At 56.3% G+C, this 22,298-nt stretch overlaps 1 protein-coding gene across 7 annotated transcripts in view; it reads right to left on the bottom strand.

The window, feature by feature from the left end:
• The window catches only part of ZNF185 (zinc finger protein 185 with LIM domain), a 66,392-nt gene extending 49,071 nt beyond the window's left edge, over positions 1-17,321 (bottom strand). For 3 of the 7 annotated variants that reach the window (XM_040265484.1, XM_040265490.1, XM_040265488.1), the window contains exons 1-10: positions 17,235-17,321; positions 5,573-5,648; positions 5,309-5,432; positions 5,029-5,094; positions 3,219-3,260; positions 3,039-3,116; positions 2,447-2,536; positions 1,524-1,610; positions 758-841; positions 485-526 (exon numbers count right to left, since the gene is read on the bottom strand). In XM_040265484.1, coding sequence (XP_040121418.1) covers positions 485-526; positions 758-841; positions 1,524-1,610; positions 2,447-2,536; positions 3,039-3,116; positions 3,219-3,260; positions 5,029-5,094; positions 5,309-5,432; positions 5,573-5,606 — 647 coding nt within the window. In that variant the 5' untranslated portion in view covers positions 5,607-5,648; positions 17,235-17,321. The remainder of the gene's footprint in view (positions 1-484; positions 527-757; positions 842-1,523; positions 1,611-2,446; positions 2,537-3,038; positions 3,117-3,218; positions 3,261-5,028; positions 5,095-5,308; positions 5,433-5,572; positions 5,649-17,234) is intronic. The other 4 variants (XM_040265486.1, XM_040265489.1, XM_040265485.1 and 1 more) reach the window with 3 other exon arrangements.
• Between the last annotated feature and the right edge of the window lie 4,977 nt (positions 17,322-22,298).

Genomic DNA, 22,298 nt, shown 5'->3' with positions numbered 1-22,298 from the left:
TCCAATGTCATGGTCACTTCCAAGGGCCTGGTCAGCCAGGGTTCTCAATTACCCCTCCTGCCAAGGCATTGTCCAGCCAACCCCTGGTAGGGTGGGAAGGAGTGCCAAGGAACAACTGCTTTCTTCCCTGGTACCTACTCTTGCTGCAAAACCCCAGAGGCCAGTGTGCAAAACCCCAGTGTTTCCAAGAAACACTACAGCTCCATCTTGCGTCAAGGACCTGGTCCTATTGGCCACTGGCAAATGGAAGTTTCTCCTCACCAGCCGTGTTCTCTGAGTCAGGCTCCTGCTTATGCAGCATTGCTCGCAAGGGTCTTCTGTGCCACCATGGCCAACCATGGGCTTCCTTGGCTTCCAAACCGAAGCAGCCAACTCTGCACAACTCCCTCTGCTCAGGGACAGCAACTCCATCCCCCCTGCACCCACTCTCCACATACTCCACCCCTATGAATGCAAGAGCTCACCTCCCTTTGCCCACACTTACCTCTTGGCAATGAATGGGGCCAGTGTCTCCTGGGCAGGGCTGCTGAAGGAGGCAGAAAAGTGACGTGTTTGCAGAAGCCACAGACATGTGACATCATCCCCAGCACCCTGCCTGCCCTGATGGCAGCAGCCAGACCTCTCAGGTTTCCAGAAAGTACACGTGGGGTCCCTGTCAACCCAAGCAGAGAAAGAGCAGAGCCCTGAGGGGAAAGGACCTGGCCCAGAGTATGGAGCAGGTGGGTGGCCCTGCTGGGTCCCCTGCTGAGCAGCTCACCCAGCGTTCTTCTTGGCCGCTGACAGGACGTAGGAGTGCTCCCGGGGAGCTGTCTTCCTCACCACACTGCTGGCAGCCTCGGACCTGGGGTGGCACAGAGAGGGGGCAGCTAATGGATGAGGCAGGGCAGCTACTCAGGAAGCAGAAGAAAGCTTTAGTGACCTGCCCGAGAGCCCACACTTAGCAGGCTGCACAGTGGGAAATCAATGCCCGGCAGCCTGGCCTGGAGCTCTTAGCTCTTCCCTCTGCTACTGTTGACTCTGCCCTTAGCATTGCCCGTCTGTTGGGCCTTCAGCATGGGGGCCTTCGGTGCATTTCCAATGTCAAGGACAGGCCAGCAGATGTTGGCACTGGGGGGTGACAGGCTGAGGTTGGGACCTAGCTGTGCCCAAGCACCCAGCCCTCACTTTGGGACAAGGGGCACAGGCCCCTCTAGAGCTTGGCCCTGTCCCCACCCATATGCAGGTGGCTTGTCCCTGGGCACCGGGCACTGCCTACTTTGGTCCAATTTGCTCAGGACCCTTTTGAACAAACTAATAGAGAAATTCCTCGTCACCTCGGTTCTGCCCTCATAGAAAGTTCCTAAGAGGGGGCCCCCAAGCAGGCCCAGCGCTGAGTGGGTGGTTCAGGGACTCCAGGAATGCTCCCTGTTTCTGGCAGCCACCCTCCGCCAACAGGCAAGACAAATGCTCCATATGTCATGCACGATCCCTGTCTCCCCAGGCGGTGGAGACTTGGGCATGGGACACCCAGCAAGCACCGTTACCTCCGTTTCTGCTCATCAGAAGAGAAGCGTACTTCTTCCTCTTCAGCAGCTCTTGATGCTGAGCTGCACCTGATGTTGTAGGGGGCCCTGGTGTGGGGGATTGAAGATGCTGCCAGTCATGGCCCCTCCTCCCTTGACCACCCTCACACCATCCTCTGTCATGCCCTCTGCAGCTTGGCCTCCTAACTTATAAGAACAACAACATGTGTTAGCCTGGCTGCCCCTGGACTCTGTTCAAGCCACTCCTTCCTCTTGGAAAGCTAGACTTGCTATCTCTCCCTGTTCCCACCCTTATTGTCCCCCAAGACCCAGTTCAAGCCTTATCCCCTTCTGCAGAAAGATTCCATAGTTGCTCCATGTCAGTGGATGATGGTGACAGGGGACAAGCAAGATGTTGGGCCCCTGGGAATGCAGGCACAATCCACATCTGTCCAGACCCTGCCCTGCTGGGTCCACAGGAGGGGACCTTGTGTGGGGCCACATGGGGAGCTCCAAGGGGGACCCCAAAGATTGACATACAAGAAGCAACCCACATTTAGTTACAAAGTGCCCATAGCTGACAGGCTGCCAGGGCCAGCAGCACTCTTGGACACATCAGGTGCTAGGCCAGCCTGGCCCAGTCCAGGAAACAGTCAGGGCCATGACCCAAGATGCTTTCTCTAGACCCACCAGCTCCTTCCACAAGCTTCCTACAGCCCCTGTTTTGCCTGAGATCAGAAGTATGAGGTGTACAATGTCCAACTTTCTGGGGCTTGCCACCCTCTGGTGGGGTCCAGGCCACAGTGGCAACTGGCAAGGAGGTCAGAGTGGCAGGACAGCAGTCTGCATCGTGCTCAAAGGCGAGCAGGCAGCTGCCCTCAGCGGGCCCCATGTTTGGGCCCTGGAAAGAGGAAACCAAGTTAGGTCTGCGATTGCCTACTCACAGCTTCTTGTAATCCTCTGTGGTCATCTTGTAGCCAGAGGAGGAGGGGCGGGGAGGGCCAGTGGGAGCTGCTTTCCCCAGACTGGCCGTGCTAGAGAGACAAGGAGTTTTCAGGTGTGTACCCGCAGGCCCCCTCTTGCTTCTACATTTGCCTACATGGCCCAGCAGGCACGTGGCAGGTGGACAAGTGGGTGCTGGTGCCCTTTCCTCTTTGCTCTAAGCCCTGCCAGATACCCCGGACATGTGCACCACCCTGAGCAGGGCCACCCTCTTGCCATAGACAGGCCCAGCCCCCTTGGTCCTGCTTTTCTGACACCAGGTTCAGCCTGGTGTCAGCCTGTTGAGAAGATGGCGGCCCAAAGCACACAACTCAGCACAGCTGATCAGCAAGTCTGGGCTCTGCACAGCCTCTTCCCTGTGACTCTGTCCTGGTGACCCTGTGCCATGACTGGCACAAGGACAAGGGCACTGGTGGTGTGGTCCAGGGCCATTCTTTACACAGGAAGAGACCTGACACCTACCACCCCCTCAGTGACAGGCAGTGGACTCCCATACCTCCCACTGGACAACTGGCCAGCACTCTGTGAACATACCTTTTGGGGGCTCCATTGGCCTTGGGGAAGTGCTGGTGAGGCTGGGACGAGCTGTCCACAGGCTTGGTGAACACTCCACTGAAAGAGAGTCCAGGAGAAGCAGCCTGGTGAGCCCCCTGGGAGAAGCCAGGGCCATGTGGGTGGGCATGGGGAGGCGAGCAGGCTCCTGCAGTCACCTACCGGATGATATAGCCCATGGGAGCCCTCGTGCTCAGGGGCCTGCTGAGGGAAAAGAAAGTAGGATGTGAACTGAAGTCTCATGAGTGGGCCCAGGCTGCCCGATGACAGTAAAAGGGGTAGGCTGGTGGGTGTCCCAGTGTGGTCAGAACAAGGGGAGCAAGAGGCGCCGGTTGCTTCTCAAGACAGCCAGCCACATCTGCATCCCTAGCCAGGATGCGTGTCCTGGTCTGCCTGTCTCCCTCATGCTCCCCAGGAAAGGCTGATTCTTCTGGGCCCTGGCTCACAGCTGGTGCCCAGGAAGGTATGTTCCATGGCTGGGCATGAACACAGAGGTATCCCATCCAAAGTCGTGTTTCTCCCTGTTCTGCTGGGCCCCAGTGCTCCCCTGAGCAGGTGTTCTTCTGAGATGGATGACAACACTCCCTACCTCTACCCTCAGAGCTGACCCAGCTCAGGCTGGAAGCTCTATGGTCAGAGGCTGGGGGCTGAAGCCATGTTAGGTAGAACCCCTAACCTGATCTGATGCCCCACTCTGCCCAGTACTCTCCAAGAAGACTCATGAGGGCCCAAGGGGTGGAGCCGAACCAGGAGCCAGGGAAGGCCAGCTATCCTTTACTTCCCATTCTGCTCCAGCCTCCCTCCTCCAGCTCCAGTGGGATGCCTTCACTCCCCGCCTCGGGGGCAGGGAGTACTCAGAGGAGTCGGGTGAGGGATGTGGGCAGGGAAGAGTAGGCTGGAGTAGTGTAGGATGGTCTTAAGACCACCCCTTTAAAGGGACCCACGTGGGCAGGTGGCACGGGTACTGCCCTCCATCCCCACACCTCACTTGGGCTGGGAGCAGAGCAAAAAATGTCACTTATTGCCTGTGTTTTCCAAACATACTTCCAGACCAAAGCCCAGACTGAGAACTGCACCCCCAAAGTAAACATACCCCACAATGAATAGATTATCTTTGAACTATGCTCAGGCCCTTGCCAACTGCCGACTGCTATCACACTCGGCAATTCTATCTTTTAAGCTCATCTCTCTACTTGGGTCAGGCCCATTTACCCTGCTAGGATATCAGTTCCCTGAGGAAAGGGTTGTGTCCTCTGTGCCCAGTACAGGACCTGGTAGGTGACAGGTGCTGAGTCACTGAGAGATTCTGGGCAAGGCCACCATGACCAGAGGCAACCCGTTGGGCTAGCACTGAACTTGGACCCCACCCTTCCAGCTGTGGCCACTGTCCTCAACTGCCAACTGCTGGCTCTTTGGAACAAGGATCAAGGCTGAATTTAGTGCCCCCACCCCCTGCCAACCTCAACCCTAACCCTAATTATCTATCCCCTAACGCTAACCCCCTACTTCTTAGGAGTAGTTCCTCCTGATCTGGGCAGGATGTGCTGACACTTCAGAACCGCCCTGGACACTCTATGCAAAAGTCCTTGAAATAGAGAGGAGAGCCAGCTGTCAAAACATGTCATCTTGAACTTGGAGACAGTTGGAGCAAGTGTTTGAGTCTGCCCTGGCACTCTGATTACCTATGCAACGGAGTCATATGTGACTCTTGAAGACCCCAGAGGATCTCAGAGACATTGTCTGCACCCCTTTGGGGGTGTTCAGTGACACTTTTGGTCTCAGTTCACAGCTGAAGTCACGGAGGTGTAGCTGGAGAGGCAGCTGGCCCCAGGGGACCTGCATGCAGTCATTCCTGTGCTCCTTTTCCCAAGAAGTGGAAAAGCCGTCCTTCTAGTGGAGTTCAAAGGCCTCCCTGTCCCCCGAGGACTGCAGTGCGGGCCCACCCACCTGCCATCTGGGAAGCACCTCTCACCTGGCCTTCGGGACCTCCCCAGCTGATGAAAGCGAGGTGGCACGAGTCCAGCCGGAGGGCAGCTCACTGAGCAGAGAGGGAACACAAAAGGGGACTGCTACATATACCTCAGGAACTTGGCCCACCATTCCCATCGCACCTTCTCCTTCCCCGGCCCGTGTCCACATTGCACACTCTGGCAGCGGGCTTTTCCCACCCTGGGACTGGTTTAATGTAACCCATGGAGTGCCATCCCATGCCCAACCTGTCGCTGCCAGCCCTCCCAGCCTCCCAGACTTACAGGGTGCGTCCCTCCGATTCATCCTGTTTGGTGATCCAGCTCTTGTCCCCCTTCAGCGTGGTGCGAACCTTCATCTGCTTGAGGACAGTATTGCGCTCCTCCTCGCCTGCTGGGAGAGGCTTCCCTGGTGGTGGCAAGGCCAGGCAGCCTCATCAGGGGCGCCCCACCCCAGGGCCCTGAGGCCTGCTTGCAGCCCTCCCCATACACTGCTCTCACTCTGCTACTTTGTGGCCAAGTCCAGGCCCGGGGGCACCCAGACCTCACCTTTGCTGCTTCCTCCAAGAGCTGAGATGTTCATGGCGTTCACTCTGAACGTCCTTTCTCAGATTCAACAGGGCTCCTGGGGGCAAAGGCAAGCACACGGTTTGTTACTTCTTGTATTTATAATGGCTTATCACCATAAGGTCCTTGGCACACTGAGACCTTCAAGACTGTCCTGTGGGCATGGGGAAGCCAGAGCTGGTGAAGTCTGGCCAAAGGGCCCCTCTGGGCAGCACATCCTACATCTGCCCAGGGCCACTCACCTTGGGGAATGCATGGCCTGTCTGTTGGGGAGATGGCTGAGACAGTCAGGCCACCAACTCTCTTAGAGAACTCTGATGGCCAGACTCCTGCATGGTTGAGTGTTGGCAGCAGTGGTCAAAACTAGTGGATCCAGGAAGAGGGATGGGGGGAGGATAGAGGCTGGGGGACAGTCTCTTTGGGGTTGGGCTGTCTCTCTCACTCCTTAGTGGCCATCTGACAGACCTTGAAGGGGTCATCTAACCTCTCCCTCTGACTTGCCTCAGTGTCCTCATTTATAAAATGGGAATTAAAAAAAAAAAGTCCACCTTTCAGGACTGCTGTGAGGACAGAAGACACCAATATTCTTGCAACTGCCCAGCACAACCTAGCACAGTGATCACAGTGACTCTCAGCCTGTCCTTAGTCAGCATGGCCTGGAGGTGTCAGCCCTGTGTGGCTCGAGGGTAGGCTCTGTGTCCAATGGGCAAGCCCTTGGGCACCAGGTGAGGTGTTCTGTGCTCTAATTTCTCTTCCTCACTTTGTCTTCTAGCCTCTTTGTTGCCTCTCTGCCCCTGAGGCAAGTACTGCCCTTCCATGGCCTGTGAGGGCTAGGCCATGGTAGTCTCTGAGGCCTCCCAGGTCCAGGAGGGGCTGGAGAAGGGAAGCCAGCTCTCCAGGATGGAACTGACCGAAGATGGCTTGAGTCAAAGCACTGACCCACCACAGCCTGTCCCTTGGGCCTCAGAGGGACAGGAGGCTTCGGTGAGTGGCCATGACAGGAAGCAGAGCCCCTGGCTCTGCCCACACAGCCCTAGGCACAAGGGTCTCCCTTTTAGAGGCCCGCCATCTTCTGGGCCCCTGCAGGGCCAGGGCCTGAGCGGTTGGGCCATGCTGCTAGCTGGCAAGTCCAGGACATGTTTGCACGAAGGTCAGGGGCACAGTAACATGGGCAGGGCAGGGCAGGGCGCCAAGAGCAAACCAAATTTGCCATGTCAGCAAGGGCTGGATTTCCCATAAACTGCACTGACTGAGCAGCCAAGGAGGCCTGAGCCTGCCGCGTGCCAGGAACGGCACCTCATCATTGCGAGTGGGAGCCCTGCGTGCCTAGCCCTGCACTAAGGCTGCCACATCACAGCTCACTCCGGAGGTGATCCTAGGACCACACTGCCCACTGACCCATCCCAGCAGCCCCTGGAGCAGCCCATTTAGCCACCTGAGATCTTGGTCTCAGGCTGGTGACTGACTGACAGGCCTTGGGGGGTTGGGCCCTTACCTCTTCTGGGCCTCAGCTCAGGACCTCCCACTACTTGGTTGGAAACTCATCAGTTTCCCCTTAACAGGCATCTTGGTCATGCTGCCTAGAAGTTTTCTGTCAAATCAGAACCAAACAAGCCACTTACTTCCCAAATCAGGGCAGGTGCATGCACATGCCCAATGATACAGGCAGAGGGGCCACAGGGGACTCCCAGGCCAAAGTGGCAGGGGCACTCACAAGAGCCCATGACAAGGGAGTGGAGCTGGGTGGTTCCTGCTCCAGACTCCATCTTCACAGTTTCTTGTCCTACCTCATCAGGCAAAGACCAGGATGGATGAGTCCCAGCCAGATGGATGCACACCTGAGGTCTGAATCCGTGTTCCAGTTAGTTAGCTTCTCCCTCCACTTTACCACTCCCCTCACACCTACAGTTCACAGGCCACAGTCACTACCAGCTGCCATCTGTGCTTCCTTCTGGCAGCACTCACTGCCCCCTGATTCTTCTTGGCCCACATCAGCCCTCGCTTCTCACTCAGCTTCCTCTGGCTCCCTACCATCTCTAAGACTGGGGAAAAACTCCCCTGACCCAGTCACTCTTCCCACTTCAATGTCAACACTGTGCTCCAAGTGGACCATATGCCTCAGCATCCCTGGAAGCTGGCCCTGCCAGGTCAGTCCCCTCCTGCCACCCCCTGCCCCCATTTATGCCACTGGACTAGGGGTTGGCGAGGGCCATGCTCCTGATTTACACAATATCACCACCAATCTTCTGACCCAGTTCTCCTCTCAGACCTACCATCCCCTCCCTTAGTCTGACCCATCTCAGAACTCAACCCACACTGCAGACAGGGGCAGCTTTGCAGGATGGGGTGTGGACCACTCAAGAGGGCTCTTTCCTGGAAGGCTCTCAAACCAGGCTGGCTGGCAGATCAGTCAGGGCATCATTTTGGAGGACAAGTCTCCTTGTGTACTGAGAACCTCAGAGAGGGCAAGGCCATTGATCCAGCCGTTCCCTTCATAGCAACCTCTCCTAAGGAGACAAGTGCATAAGTAGAACTCAGTATACAAGAGGGTGTCATCTCAGTGTTGAACATGATGGTGAACATTTGGTGATAATATAAATTCCCAATAGTTGTCTTTAAGCATATGATCTACCGTTCAAGCAAATAGTAGGCAACCATTACAAATGATATTGATATATACAATATTTAACAAACTTTCATGTATATTGGTTTCTATATATTATTAAGTGAAAGGCAGCTTTTAAAACAATATCTGTAGGATGTGTTCATTTCCTTAAACTATATTTACATAAAAATGCACAGGAAAAGAAACATCTAAAGGATGTATACAAAGCATTTTAGTCCTCTGTGTATGATCATCTTCCACACCCCATCCTGAAAAGCTGCCCCTGTCTGCATTGTGCGTTGAGTTCTCAGACAGGTCAGACATGCACATGGCAGGAGACACACTCCTAGAAGCTCAAAACCACAAGGACACAGTAGGGCAGAAGGAGCACACTTTGCAGACGCAGGCTCTGACACCAGGGCAACCTGCCTGCAGTAAGTATGAGAAAACTCAGCTGGGAGAGGTTGGGCAAATGGCTCCAGGCCACACTTCCAACACTTTCAGAGGGTGGTGGACCCAGCTAGAACCTAAGCACCCAGCTGTGGCTGCACAGTAGCCCTGCTGACCCCAGGTACGACATCACAGAGCCTGGGGTCCAGGTGGCCAGGCACCAGTATGGTTCTGGCTGCACAGAGGAGACCTTGAACTTGGATCAGCCATGCACATGGTGCCTGCCTGGCCTCTCAGCCTCATGACTGACTCCAAGCCCCAGACCCCGGCATCCTCTCCAAGGTGGGCAGCCAACGCCCTGCAGCCCCAGCCTCTACCCTTTCCATGTCCAACACACCAAGGTCTCTCATGGCCAGGGCTTGCACTTGAATTCAAGAAGACATGGAAAGAGAGAAACTGTTCTAACTGCAGACTCATGCACCTCCCCATTTACCCCATGCAGAAGGTGGAGAACAAGACAAGATGGATGCCACATCACCCAAAGCCTCTACCTCCAGCCACCTTCAAAAGGCAGGAGAATTCCCGCCTGATCAGGCCTTCCAGTCTTCCTCCTCTGGGCACTTGGGCTTCTTCCAAACTCTTCTAGGCTCTCATGGCCCATGAGTCCCACTCTCTGAGCCTCATCTGTGAAGTGGTGCTGAGCCACCAACCTGTGGCAGGACACCCCCAAGCCACACGATGTGCCCCTCCCTGTAATTTGGTGCCAGCTCTGTCCCATGCTATGGCTTGGTATCTAGATGCTAGTAGGTGTCCTCACTGTGCACCTTTTCAGGACGACAGCCCTGAATCTACCTTGATAGGGAGATGGCTTCTCATTTCTTAGAAAGTGTCACATCACTCTGCCTAAGCGCCTGTCTTGGGCCACAAAGGAATAGGTGGCTTCCTTACCACCTTCCATCCTCTCTCTCAGCTCCACTAGGCAGAACCCTTTCCCTTGCTAAATCCAACCAAGGCCCTATATCTGAACTTGTCCCAGGGCAGCTCTGGACCAAATACAAGTCCTCCTGAGCAAGTCAGGCCACCCTCTGTGCCCTTTACTTCCTTCTCCCTCCCTCTTCCATTCGCCTGCACTTGTCTCGGGGCAGGCTGGGGCAGTGTCCCTGGCAGGGCTGGCTGAGAGAGGCTCTCTCTGATGCCGGTAGCTGCCCTGCACCTTCCTCCCAGCTGCCTCAGCCTCGCAAGGCCTCCTGGCAACCTCCCAGGAAAAGAGCTTCTGGCCTTGACTGGATAGAGAAATGTGAAGAGCCAATGAGAGGGGTGTGCGGAGCCTGTGGTCCCAGCCACAGTGAGCCCGGAGGCATCTGAGGCCATCAGCGAGTGGGGTCAGAGCTGAGGCAGAGGAGCTGGTGAAGGCACACTAGTGGCAGGGAGGGACCTGGGAGAGCTGGCAGACAAGGACACCAGTGCTTGGCTGATGTATGAGGAGACAGAGATGGAGAGAGAAACAGCAGGAGGAGGGGTCACCCCGTCACCCCACAGGCACACGCTCTGCCTCCAAGATGAGAAAACTAACTGGGAGAAAGTTTTCTGCAATCACCAACCTACCTGACTTCCCATGTCGTGCCCACCCACTCTCCCAAGCAGGCTTCTGTGTCTCTACCCTTGACAAAAGGCCGTGAGCTTCAGCCCAGGTGGCACCTCTCACAGGAGTCCTCATGTCCCCCTGGGGTCCCTCTGTTCTGTTGCTGCTCCCACACTCTTCCTCGGTGCTCCCTGGCCCATCTAGGATGGGCTTTCTTCTTCCAGACAATGGGAAGAACACCATGGTGGGGGCAAGGCGGCAGGGCTCACGTGAAAGTCGACAGCAGGCTGAGTGACTGTCCTCCCACCCTGGGCGGCAGGTGCTGGGTACCAGGCAGGGACCTCCCAGGTGAACTGGGAGGGAAGAAGAACAAAATACCTTCAGCCTTGCCTTCAGGAGCTGCAGCCAGAGGGCACAGGAGTCGGGGCTTCTCTGCATGTGTATGTGCTGGACTCTGGCCACCATGAGCAAGCATGAGTGGGTGCACGACTAGCAGGGGAGTGAGGGCAGGCCTTCCTCCCAGAGAGGAGTTGGGACACTCTGCAGCCAGGAAGCTGACAGGAGGTCCAGCTGTGTTTCCGCATGTGTATGGACCTTTTGCAGGGCCCCATCTCTGGCTGGCAGGGATCAGACACAATGCAGTCTCTTGGCACCAGAGTCCTTGGCTCAGCTCCGGGCAGACACGTTAGGCATGGTTCAGAAATCAAGAGTGAGAAAGCAGTGGGACAGGGCAATAGAGCATAGCTGACCATGACCCATGCAGGCAAGCCCAGTGATTGAAAACAGATGTGACAGGGACATCTGGGTGAAGTCATTGAGGCCTTGGGCCACCCAGTGCAGGGGATGGTTGCTGGGCCAACTTGAGGCAATGTTCTAGTAAAGCTCTGTCTGTGAGCATTTTTATGGGTCTCTGGCTCACCCACCATTGAATGAAGGTATCATGACTAAATCATGGAGAAACAAAACCTGCAAGGAGGACCCCGGCTGTCACACCTGTTCCCTCTGGCCCTCTTATGACAAACTGCTTGAGGATCCAGTCAGCTCCCCTGGCCAGAGTCCCTCCATGCCTACCTCTTGGCTGAATTCAACCTGGGAGCCGCCACCCTCAGTGAGAAGGGGAGATAGGGAGGCAGGGAGGACACCTGTGCATGACCTTGCGGCTGTGCAACAGCTCAACACACCAGAAGACTGGCCCTGCCGATGGGGGATCTGGGCCCCAGCGGTGGGGCTGGTATTCCATGTACTCCATGAATAAGAGCCTCCAGGGGTCCCAGCACTGGGGAACAGGGTCAAAGAAAAGTCCCTGTGCCTTATAGCCACCTCCCGGAAGAGACAGCTGGGTCCTCTTTGGCTGTGTTTAAAGCAAATGCCTCTGAGCTTTAAGATGAGGGTTCATCCTTGTGTGTGAATGCCTGTGAGAGACCCCTCTCAAGGTCCTTCAGGGTAATGATGGGTCCCAGGGGACAGGTGACAACGAGGTAGTCAAAGCCCACCTGCTGGAGAGCCCTGTCTCTAGGCTTCCTTAGCGAGCTTCCCTCTGCAGGTGGCCCAGAAGTCCTGAGCCTTAAGGAAGGGGCAGCAGAAACAGAAGCTAACAGGACAGTGACTTCACAGGAGAGGCACACCTGCTGTCTCTTCCAACTCACGTGCAAAGGAAGGAGCAAGAGACACAGAGTCCAAGTCCCGTGGTGTCAGAAAAAGTCACTGGACCCATCACTTACCCTGTCTGGCTGAGGATGAAGCCCGGGTCTCAAAGCACTCCCAGACCCCTGTGCCTGGCCATGAGGGGGTGGCACCAGCTTCAGTGAAGCTCATAACCAGGGCCATAGCCTCCCATTCTTCCTTGGCAGCATCCCTGGAGGTCAAAGGCCCAGCACCCTAGTGAGGACCTGCACCCAGACAAACAATGCTGAGGCCCCAGGCAGGACGTGGAAGGGAGCAGGAAGGGGGCTGGGGATCCCTGTTTGGTTATCCTCATCCGATCCTTTTCTCAATGCACAACCTTGGCTGAGTATTGAAGTTTGGACCCCGGTCAACTTAAGCCGCCACTGAGTCAGCTGACCTGATTCCCCAGGCCAAAAGGGCTGGAACGATCAAACATCCCATTTTGTCAGACAGTCTCCCGAGACCAACTCTCAGGAACGAGGACATCCTGATTCCCAGTCCCGGCAGCTGGCGAGAGGACAGTCAGCAGAGAGGTTGTTTTCCTCCAGGGGTTCCTGGGATTCAGAGATTCTCAACAGCAGTTTAGGGGGAAGGGGCCCCTCAGAGGCCTTCCAGATTGATGGCTGAGCAGCTGGGTCATGTCCAAGCCCCTCAGTCGGCTGAGCAGCACACAGCTCCCAGGAGCCCTGGCCAGCCTTTTTGCCCTGTGCAAGCAGCAGAGCAGAGCATCTTGCCGGCTCATGATGCTCCCATCCTAGGCCTCACGCCTGGAAGCCAAGGGGTGGCAGGAAGGAAGCGCACCACGTGGAAAAAAGAGCTGGAGGAGACTTGGGTTGCAGAGGGGGAAAATGTAATATGGAAAAAAAATGCATGGACTGGGGGGAATATTTGTAAATGTGCTTTACAGGTAAATGACTTCTGCATGAAAGTCTGGAATTTTACCTCCCCTCATCCCACCCCTCAACACCCCAGAATCTAGACTTCTTGGCGTCAGCACCAGAAGGGCCTGGGGAGGCAGATGTCTGAGGCTGGCCAGCTCCCTCCAGGAGGTGGGGAGTTCAAGCCCCAGTAGGACACAGCCACCTGGCCATCCATCACTTTTGTGCCCCTTTTCTAGCTCTCAGAAGGCTGGATATAAGCAACTGCTTTGGGCAACTGGGCTATTGCAGAGGTGGCTTGGCCTCAAGGACCAGCAAGGGCTTCTGGGCAGGACCCTCTGAGACGTCTCTGTGGAGGCCAGGGGGCTGGGCAGAATTAACATGCCCAGGACCCTTTACCAGAGCCACTGACAAGAGCTATCCGCAGTGTGGCCACCTCCCCTGCTGAGCCTCCCAGCACACACTCCAGGTGTCTCTGCAGCCTGGAACCAAGGTGGTCTTCAGTTCATTCCAGTGGGGCCCACAGACAGTCAAGAGGCTTGAAAGATGACCCAGGGGTCATCAGAGCCCACTTCCACTCCAGTGAACTCTCTCCACCCCAGGAACACCCCTGCACCCTTACTCCTGCCACCCATTCAGCCTCTGCTAGAGCAGGTCCAATGACAGAGAAGTCCTCTCCACTTGCCCCTGGTCATGGGAGATCACGAGTGAGGCTGTCATCTGCCTTCCCAGCCCCCTCCTTCCTCACTCTTGTCCACTGCAGATCCCGGCTTCCCAAATTTTCATTTATGGTCACATTTTCATTTATCCCATAAGGCTTTTCAGAAAGTTGAAGCCTGACCCAGTGCTGAGCAGACAGACAGGGGCCTAGAACAGCACTGCATTCCCCAAGAAGGTGCCTTTGGCTCGGGTGTTTCTGAAAAAAATGAAAGAATGAGTAGGAGCTCACTGGGCAGAAGTAATGAGGCAAGTCCTGGTTTTGCATTTTGTTTTGTTTCAGTCTTAAACCCGGCGCTGCCTGATGTGAGCATTTGTACCTGGGATACCCATTCTGGTGGTAGGAATCCTCAGGCCTGTTCAGTGGGAAACTGACCGAGTCATCAGAAAGTCCCGTGCTGAGCCAACAATCCCGGGGATCAGATCAAGGGGCCACAGAGAGCACCCGCGGTGCACCCACAATGCAGCCAGGGACTGCCAGGGACAACAAGCAGCAGCGGTGGGGAGCCTACACACCATTGCTCCCAGAGGCCAGGCCTCCTCTCAGACCCAGGCTGTGGCCACAGAGCCACAGAGCCACCTTGGCTGCCACCACTTCTTGCAGTGGGTTGTGAGCACCCTCCTCACAGGAAAAGCCTAGGGATTGTTTCTGAAAGTGGCCTCTAGGTCCCTCTGGCATCTAGGTCTTCCAGGACGTGTGCTTAAGCTGTAGGTTCTGGCTCCCCTAATTCCTTATAGAGTTTGAGAATGACACCCCCTGGGCCACTGGTCCTTTCACTGTCCAGCCGGTCCCACCTCCTGACCCTGCTGTGGCCCTTGGAAGGTGACAGTCACACAACTGTTCCCACATCAGTGTCCCCCTTCCTGAAGAATATGACCAGAAATGTTCACAGTGAGGGATCCAGATATGTGGGGGGGGAGGTCTTGGTACCATTCTTACCACTTTTACGTGAGCTTTTGATTACTCCAAGATAAAAGTTAAACACGTGAGTGAAAATCGTCAAAGAAAGCAAATCAGATGCTAGTTAGTAGGCATCCAGAAATGACCAAGAATGAAGTGTACTGTGGCAAATCACTTAACTGTGGGTACACACAATATGTGCATCATTGGCACAGACTAGCAGGGATTTTAAAATGGTTTTTCCTCAGGTGGGGAGGCCATATCCCTTCCAACCTGGCCTCAACCTCACTCCTGGCGACCATGGCTCTGGAGGAGGATATGGTGACCCTGGCTCCACTGACAGCCCTGAAAGCACAGCGCTCCTGGCTTCAGCCTCCCTTCTGGACAGGTGACACGGGGCCTCCAGAGCTTTCATGATGTGCTCAGGTTTGCACAACTAGACTGTGTCCAAGCTGGGGTCTTAACCCTGTCTGGTCTCCCAGCTGCTTTCCTACCACTCGACTGTAAAGGATCCTGCGTGTCCCATCACACACCCTATGACCACCAGTCAACCTCTTCTGAGAGTCACTTTCAGGCACACGGGTCTCTGGATGGCTGCCCTTGTCCTGGCATTGGTCAGCTCTCTGCAAGTGCAGCAGGAAGGGATGCAGAACCCCTGATGGATCCCAAACTTCAGGACGCAAAGACCTTGGGCGCCATATGGGTTGCTGCTCAGGACTCTGGAACCATGGAAAGCAGCTCTCCTCTCCCTCAACCACACTCCTGTCTGATGCCAGGGGCAGGGGCTGGCAGTTGGGGCAGCCTCATTCAGCATGCAGAAAGCAAGTGGGTATTACGCATGAGCTGGCACCTTATGAGCTGTGGCCTGAAGCAAGATCCAGTCCAAAGGGATCAGTCAGCCATGGAGGCTGAGTGGAGAAGGGAGACAGCAGGCTTCCAGCTTCCGGAGTGCACTGGGCCAGATTTGAAATTTTTCTTGGCATCAACTGAGGGCAGTTCGGGGACCAGGTGCCGATGCCTACCATGGGCAGGTCCCAGGCCCGCTGCTGGGGGCCCAGACTCTCTGTCCTGCTGAATCTTAGGCCACAGGGGTGCTAAGCAGAAGCACAAGGCAGGCTGGAGGCCAAAGTGAAGCATTGGCTGCTCCTGGGATAGTGCCCTCAGGTTGGGGCACTCCGTCTGGAATCTGGCTCAAGTTGAGGAGGAAGGGAGGTGGACAATTTCAAAGAAGAATGTGCGGGCCTTGACCGGGCGGTTCCTGAGCTCCTTCTGCTGCTTCCAAGTCCTCCTCCTCCAGAAGTATTTTCTGATCCTCCCAGCCAGGCCTGCTCCCCCATCCCAGGCTCCCACAGCCCCTTGTGCTAATGCTACTCAGGGCGGCAGCCCTCAGTGTGGTCGTGGTCCACCTCTGTCACTGAGTTGTGTGTGTCCAGAGGGTACAAACGAATAGATCTGAGCACTTGCTGTGTGCCTGGCCCTGTGCTTGGTGCCTCACATCAGCTCCCCACAGTTGAGTACAGAGGCCCCAGCAAGGTCCTGGCTTCTGAAGGCACAAGGGCTAGGTCTGGGAACTGATGGACAGTGGGAGTAGGGCAGGTGAGATGGTTCTGCTCCTTCCTATCCTGGGGTGGTCTAGGGGTGATGAGGTGAACAGCACAAGTACCAGGGCCAACCTGCAGGCTGGTTCCTGGTCTGTGCATCTATGTCCTGGCCCCTTGCTTTGAAGCAGTAAGCAGGGCCTCTGAACTAGTTTCTGAGTTACCCCTGATTTTTCAGATGAGGCAGTGGAGACCCTGGGAAGGTAAGGCACTATTCCACCCCCACCTTCCACCACAGCTCTAAGTGAGCTGGTAATGACGAGTGGGAATGCAGAGCTCCTCCCAACTGTCCAGGCCTGTTGGCCCATGGGGCCGTTTTCTGTTCCCAGCCAGGTACCATGATCAGAAGTCCACAAGGCCATGAGGCCCAGGCGGGACTGGGTCCAGGTGCCAGGAGTCTGGACCACCTCTGGGTGGGTTGTGAGGGGCTCTCTCTCAGGGTTTGCTGAGTGGTCCTGAGATGTGTCTATGTGGCCTTTCACAGTGTGAAGACCAAGAGCAAATGGCTCAGCGTGAGCACAATTCCTATTGCAAAGCCCTGGTACACTCACCACCGACCTCATGTGAGCCCCCAGCAGCCCTGGGTGGGAGGCAACCAGGTATCTTACCCTCTTGGACACCCCCTGCTCAGAAGTAGCAGAGTAGGGAGAGGAGTTGAGCTTTTAGTCTCTTTCCAAGGCAGAGGTATCACTGTGCCTTTCCAAAGAGGACAAGGCTCTTGGCTCCCCTGCCCCCGAAACAATCTAGCCACAGAGCCTGCTCATGGCAGATCCTGTTGATAACACCCAGCAGTGCTTGATTTGGCGCCTTCGGTCTGAGCAGCTACCTTCCCAGTGGCCTTTCAGGAGACTGCCTGGTGCCCAGCACACACTCATCACAAGTAACCAGTGAGCCTCCTGGTCTGGGCATCAGGGTGAGCCAGGCTCTCGGTCTTGGTTTTCTCATCTACAAAATGGACACAGGAAAAACTAGCTGATCTCAGATTCCCTTATTCCCGCGGCCTGCAATCAACTCGCAGAGCACCCTGGCCCCAGGCCATTTACTAACAATCACACCCTCTCTAGCAGAAAGAGGGTGGGCCAGGCCAACCTTAGGTGCCTCTCTTCTTAGTCTCTTCACTCACAGTGAAATCAGAAAACTAAGTATCGTCCCTCAGCCGGCAGAAGCCCTTAGAGAGAGTGAAGATTATGGATGGGGAAACTGAGGCCCCAAGTCATCGCTGTCACTCGGCTGGGCTCTGCCCGAGTTCCCTTCCACCGCGGACTCTGCCGGCCGCGTCGATGGCGGACGGCGACTCGACAGCCCTACCTGGCACAGGTGCCCAGCTCGCGGGACGGGCGTAGGGTCCGGCGGGCTCGGGTCGCGGGCTCCCTCCGGTGGGCAGCGCAGGCCTGGCCGGGCTGTGGAGCGGATGCGGGGCGCGAGGCGCGGTGGGGAGCGCGCGGGTCGGCGAGGAGGCGCGGACTGGGCTCAGCCCGCAGGAGAACAAACAGGTTTTCTCCTGCGCCCAGAGCCTCGCCCCTCGCCCCTCCTCTCGGCCGGCCCCGAAGCTCTGCCCTCTCCTGGGGTAGGTAGATGCGCCTGGCACATTCCGGACATTCCCCTGCCAGGGTCGTCGGCCCACAGGCCGCTTCCCGACCCCGCCCCCCGGGGCCGCTGGAGAAATCAAGGCCGGGGCTCCCCGCACCGAGCCCAGAGCGAGCTCCCGAAGGCTCGGCCGCGGTGGAAAACTTCCAGGCAAATTCCTCCTCGCTCGCGGCCCCCTAGCTGGGAGGCCGCCGCCACGTGAAGGGCCCGGGCTGCCCAGTTGCTCCCAAGCCCGCTCCCGGCCCGATCTGGCCCCGTTCGGGGCGATGACTTGCGCAGATGCTGCCGGTTCATTCTGTGGAGAGCTACTGTTCCCTAGATCCATTTTACAGATGGAGATACCAGACAGGGGTGAGGAGGCGGACTGGTGGCTGTCGGCTCAGATCATGGAGGAAGTCCCGGAGGCTGGAAAGGAGAAGAAAGGCAGAGAGCCTACTACCCGGCGGCGCCTGAGTTCTCACGCTGGGAAACCCTCCTGGGAAACTTGGGGTTCCAAAGGCACTGCAGCGAACACCCTGTCCGCCTAGCCAGGGCACTCCCACAAACTCAGTTGGGGGGCACAGCCAGATCCTGAGGTCCAGTGCGGTTTCATGAGTGTCATTCATTCATTCCTGCTTTTTGAGTCCTCGTGTCATTGTTATGCTTGCTGTACTGGTGACAGTGAAGGCACTGGGCTAGGGGCTAGGATGGACTGAGTGTCAGAAGAAGCCCCTACCCTTACCTGTGGGGCTTCTCTCTCCAAGAGACCACACAGAATTGGCTAGGAGATGGTCTATGAGGATGAGAGCATCCAAACCATGGAGCAATGGGTTCTCCTTCAACAAACTGCTGAATCTAGGTCCCAAGGGTCTTCCAAATCCATCCACTTCTCTCCACGCCCACTGCCGCCACCCTAGTTCAAGCCTCTTCATTGTTTTCCCTGCCTCTGGTCTTGCCTTCCTTCCCATCCAGTCTCCACACAGAAGTCAGTCGAGGACTTTGCACATGGCTGCAAAGCTGCCTGTAGCTCTTTGATGGCTTCCCATCGCTCTCAAGATAAAAGGCAACCTCTTTAAGGGGCTCAAGGACTTGGCTGCAGACCCAGCCACTCTCTTCCCTTGGTTCAATATGTTCCAGCCACACTCACCTTCCGCTTTCTGAATACATCCTGTCTCCTTGATGCTTTTACTCCTGGTGCTCAGACTCCCTAGAATGTCTTTGGTCCCCTTGTCTGCTTAGTGAGCACTTAGTCATTGTTCAAAACTTTCCTCAAGTGTTTGTAAATTCTCTCCTGACTGCACAGGTCACCCAGGCAAGTAGATCACTTCCTTGTCCATGCTTCCCCAGTTCCCTCTGACTGCATCAATCAAGCATAGTGGCTGTCACCTTTTATTGTTCTAGATGGTGAGCTTGGGGAAGGCAGGGCCCTGTCTGAGTCATCACTGGACATGGAAGCCAACATGGGGGGTTGGGGAGGATTGGGAGGTGATCGACACTCAGGAAGCTGTCCTTGCTCTTCTCCGGCTTTATCAGGTAGAGAGGAAGCGGCCCTATATCTGAGTGAATATATGTGTGGGGTGTGGGAGTAGGGATTATATCTAAAGTATAAAGTCACTTCAGCTCATCTGCGTCTCTTGCCAACAAATGTTTCTCTGCTTCCAGTCTGGGGACCAGCATCTAATACCTCCCTGCCCCTGATCTCAGGTTGCTGGTCACCGTGGATTTGACTTGGCATCCTAGCTCCTAAAGATGATACTCACTATATGTCCTTGGATATGTCTCACCCCCTCTCTGGGCCCCCTTACCCTTCCAGAGCCCCTTACTTAAGAGGTAGAAGGTAGAGGTCACAGGGATGCAGTAGATATAAGGATGAGAAAGAGGGTGGCCCTCCTCTCGAAGGCCACCAGTAGGAAATGGAAAGCTCACTCCAGAGAGCACAAGCGAGAGTGGTGTCCAAAGCCAACAATGGCCAGTGAGCAAGGGCTGCCTGGGGCTGGGTTGCCCCAGGGCCTCACAGCTCTTCCTACATACCAGGTGATTCAGCCCCCACTGGGTCAGTCCTGCCATGACAGCACCAGCCAGAGGGATTGGCCTTTCCTTAACTCCTCCCTCCTTGCCAGGCTGCCAGGCCCTGCAGCTGATCTTGCCTGCAAACAAGTTTGACTCGAAAGGTGACTGCCTTGCCCTACCTTGCCCTGCCCTGCCCACCTGCTCACTGCCCCAACGGAGCCCCCTCACCCCTGCCAGGGCCACCTCCAGCCATCTCAGCCAGGCTTCGAGGCCCTTGCCAACTTCATCAGCCTCCTCTTTGACTCCTCTGCTCTCCTTGCTCTCTGGCAGACACACTGAGTGCTCTTATCCCACCAGGGCCCTGGACAAGATGTTTCCTTGCTGATGAACTGCCATCCATTCTTAGCCAGAACACTGGGTCCTTCTTGAACTTCCCCTTGGATTAGAGCTGGAGGGCCAAGACTCTGGTGGCTCTTGGTTGCCCCCAGACTGGGCTCTACCCTTGCCTGGCTTGAGCTTGGCCCTGTCCCTTTCTACTCTCAGCTCCTCTTGTGCCTTGACCACCATCTCTAGCTCCAAGGCTGACCAGCCCTCCAGGCTCTGGCAGAGTCCTCCTGGAGTGCCCCAGCTCAAGTAGTCTCCCCACAACAAGACCTTGCTCTGAGGGTAAAAGTGCTGCCTCTAACACTGATGGGCGGGAGGGTGCAGCCAGTCTGGGCTGCCTGAAAGAGGCAGTAGTGGGCAAGTGGTGACCCCCTATGCTGAGGGGAGCCAGGAACCAGGAGCAGGCAATGGAGGCGAGTTCTTTGGGAAGCAAGCAGATGACACGGGGACAGGCGGCAGTCTGGAAGGAAGTGGCCAGCAGGGCTTATCGGCTCCAGGAAGGCCCCATTCAGGTCTCCAGGGCTGGGAACAAAACCCAGGCAAGCCAGTCTAGCCCAAGATTTCCCAGGTTAGGGAGAGGGATGACGGGTAGGGCCTGACAGTTTTCAGGCTGAGGTTGAACCTGAAAACAACCAAAACCAGCCCAGGCAGAGTGTCCTCACACCGGAGGGTACTGGAGACCCATGCTGGATCCAAACCCTGCCATGGTGCAGATGGGGAAACAGGTCCAGAGTGGGATGGACTGCAGCCCACAGGGGCCACACAGCCATTCTGAGGCAGAAATAGGACTAAAACCTGGGCTCTGGTTGCTGTGGATGGAACCCCCATCCAGTTGGGGTTCTCAGGTTCACATGTGAGGAGGGCTGGGCTCCTGTTTGCACCCTAATCCCCCTCTGCCCTCCCTCTTTCTAGGGCCTGCCTTGACACCTCATCCTCCTAAGCTCTTCAACCAGTTTCCACTTGTTGGGTGACTCCACTGGCTCCAAGCAGGGTGGGTCCCCTCATGACAGGGGTCCCCAGGTGTGGTTGTAGCCACAGTGGCCCCTGTGGAGCCCCAAACCTTCAGGCCCGGCCTCTGAGTCTATAACCAGCTCTCAATGTGGCTGGGAGCAACCCTGCCTTCTGGGTATTGCCTGTGAGGCCCCTGCACTGCCCTCAACCTGCACTGCTGGCTTAGGAGCTGGACCCCTCCAGTGTGTGACATACACACTTATACTTAATCATCAAATGCCCCCCTTTAGGACCTCCTTTCCCCACCACACTGCCACCCGCACCCAGATCTGGTGGGGAAGGCAGACCAGTTCAGGTTCACGGTGCGGAATCCACGCCCAAGCAGTTCCTGCCCTGTGGACAGTGCCCCCACCTCTGGGAGCAGAGAGATTGTACAGGCAGGCCTCCTCAGCCGTGCGCACATCTCCCACCCCTGCAGGCTGAACTCCCCTGCTGCCTTTTGAAACTAGTGCTTCAAGAAGCCCAGGAAACACTCGGCAATCGGTCTTGGCCTCTGTGACCTGATGCCCGGAACACAGACTGCCTTTTGTCTCTCGTTGTGAAGCAGCCCCGGGCCAGGCCTCCAGAGCACGAGTGCACAAGCTGAGCCAAGGCCTCGCTGGCAGATAATCCCCACATGCCCTAAAGAATGGCTTTTTGCTGCTTTAAAAATCATCCACAGATCGGAAAAAGAATGTTCTAATTGGAAAACCTTCCCGCCATGGTTTTCCGGAGTTTTAGTACAGTTGGCCGGCAAGGAGGCTCCTGGGAGGAGGAGGAAGGGAAGTCATGAGGAGGAGACAGTGGGCAGGCTGCCCAGCACTGCTTCGTCCCCAGAGCTCAGCCGCTCTCAGCAAGGGGCCATGCCTGAGGGATCTGGGGGCTGCCTGGTCCTCCTGGGCTGGGGCCCAAGCCCTGCTCCCCCCCACCTGCCCCAGAGGCTCCACTGCTGCCCCAGAAGCAGCCCAGGTCCCTGGGCTATCTGGCAGGCCTGGTGCCCACTGAGCATGGTGATCACAGGGCAAGAAGAGGAAAGATGTGAAAGCTACCACCTGCTCAAGAAACGGGACGTTTCCCTCCACCTGAGTGGGGCCCTGGGCTGGGAGACCTAGTGGGGCATGCAGGATGCACAGGAAAAGTGACTCTGGATCAGCTGGATCCATCTAGCAAGGGAGGATGCTCCCGCTCAGAGGCCCTGCTAAGCCTGGCTTGGCTAAACCGCTAGTGGGAGGAGCTGAGGCCACAGCAACCTGAAGGTCTGTCGAGCTCCAAGAGTTGCTGATTTGTTCCTTCACTAGGGCCCGTGCCCACCTGGGAAGGGGAAATGCAGGAGGGCCAAGTTACTGTGACTCACCTTAGTTTTTCTAGAAACCTCCCTGGGTGCTTAGCTGCCTTGATTTCCTCAAGGGGAGCAGCCTTCGA

This window comes from Oryx dammah, unplaced genomic scaffold (assembly GCF_014754425.2).
Source record: "Oryx dammah isolate SB20612 unplaced genomic scaffold, SCBI_Odam_1.1 HiC_scaffold_23, whole genome shotgun sequence".
In the NCBI taxonomy this organism is placed as follows: Eukaryota; Metazoa; Chordata; class Mammalia; order Artiodactyla; family Bovidae; genus Oryx; species Oryx dammah.
The sequence above is the reverse complement of the archived record's forward strand: the minus strand, read 5'-3'. Positions and strand labels throughout refer to the sequence as shown.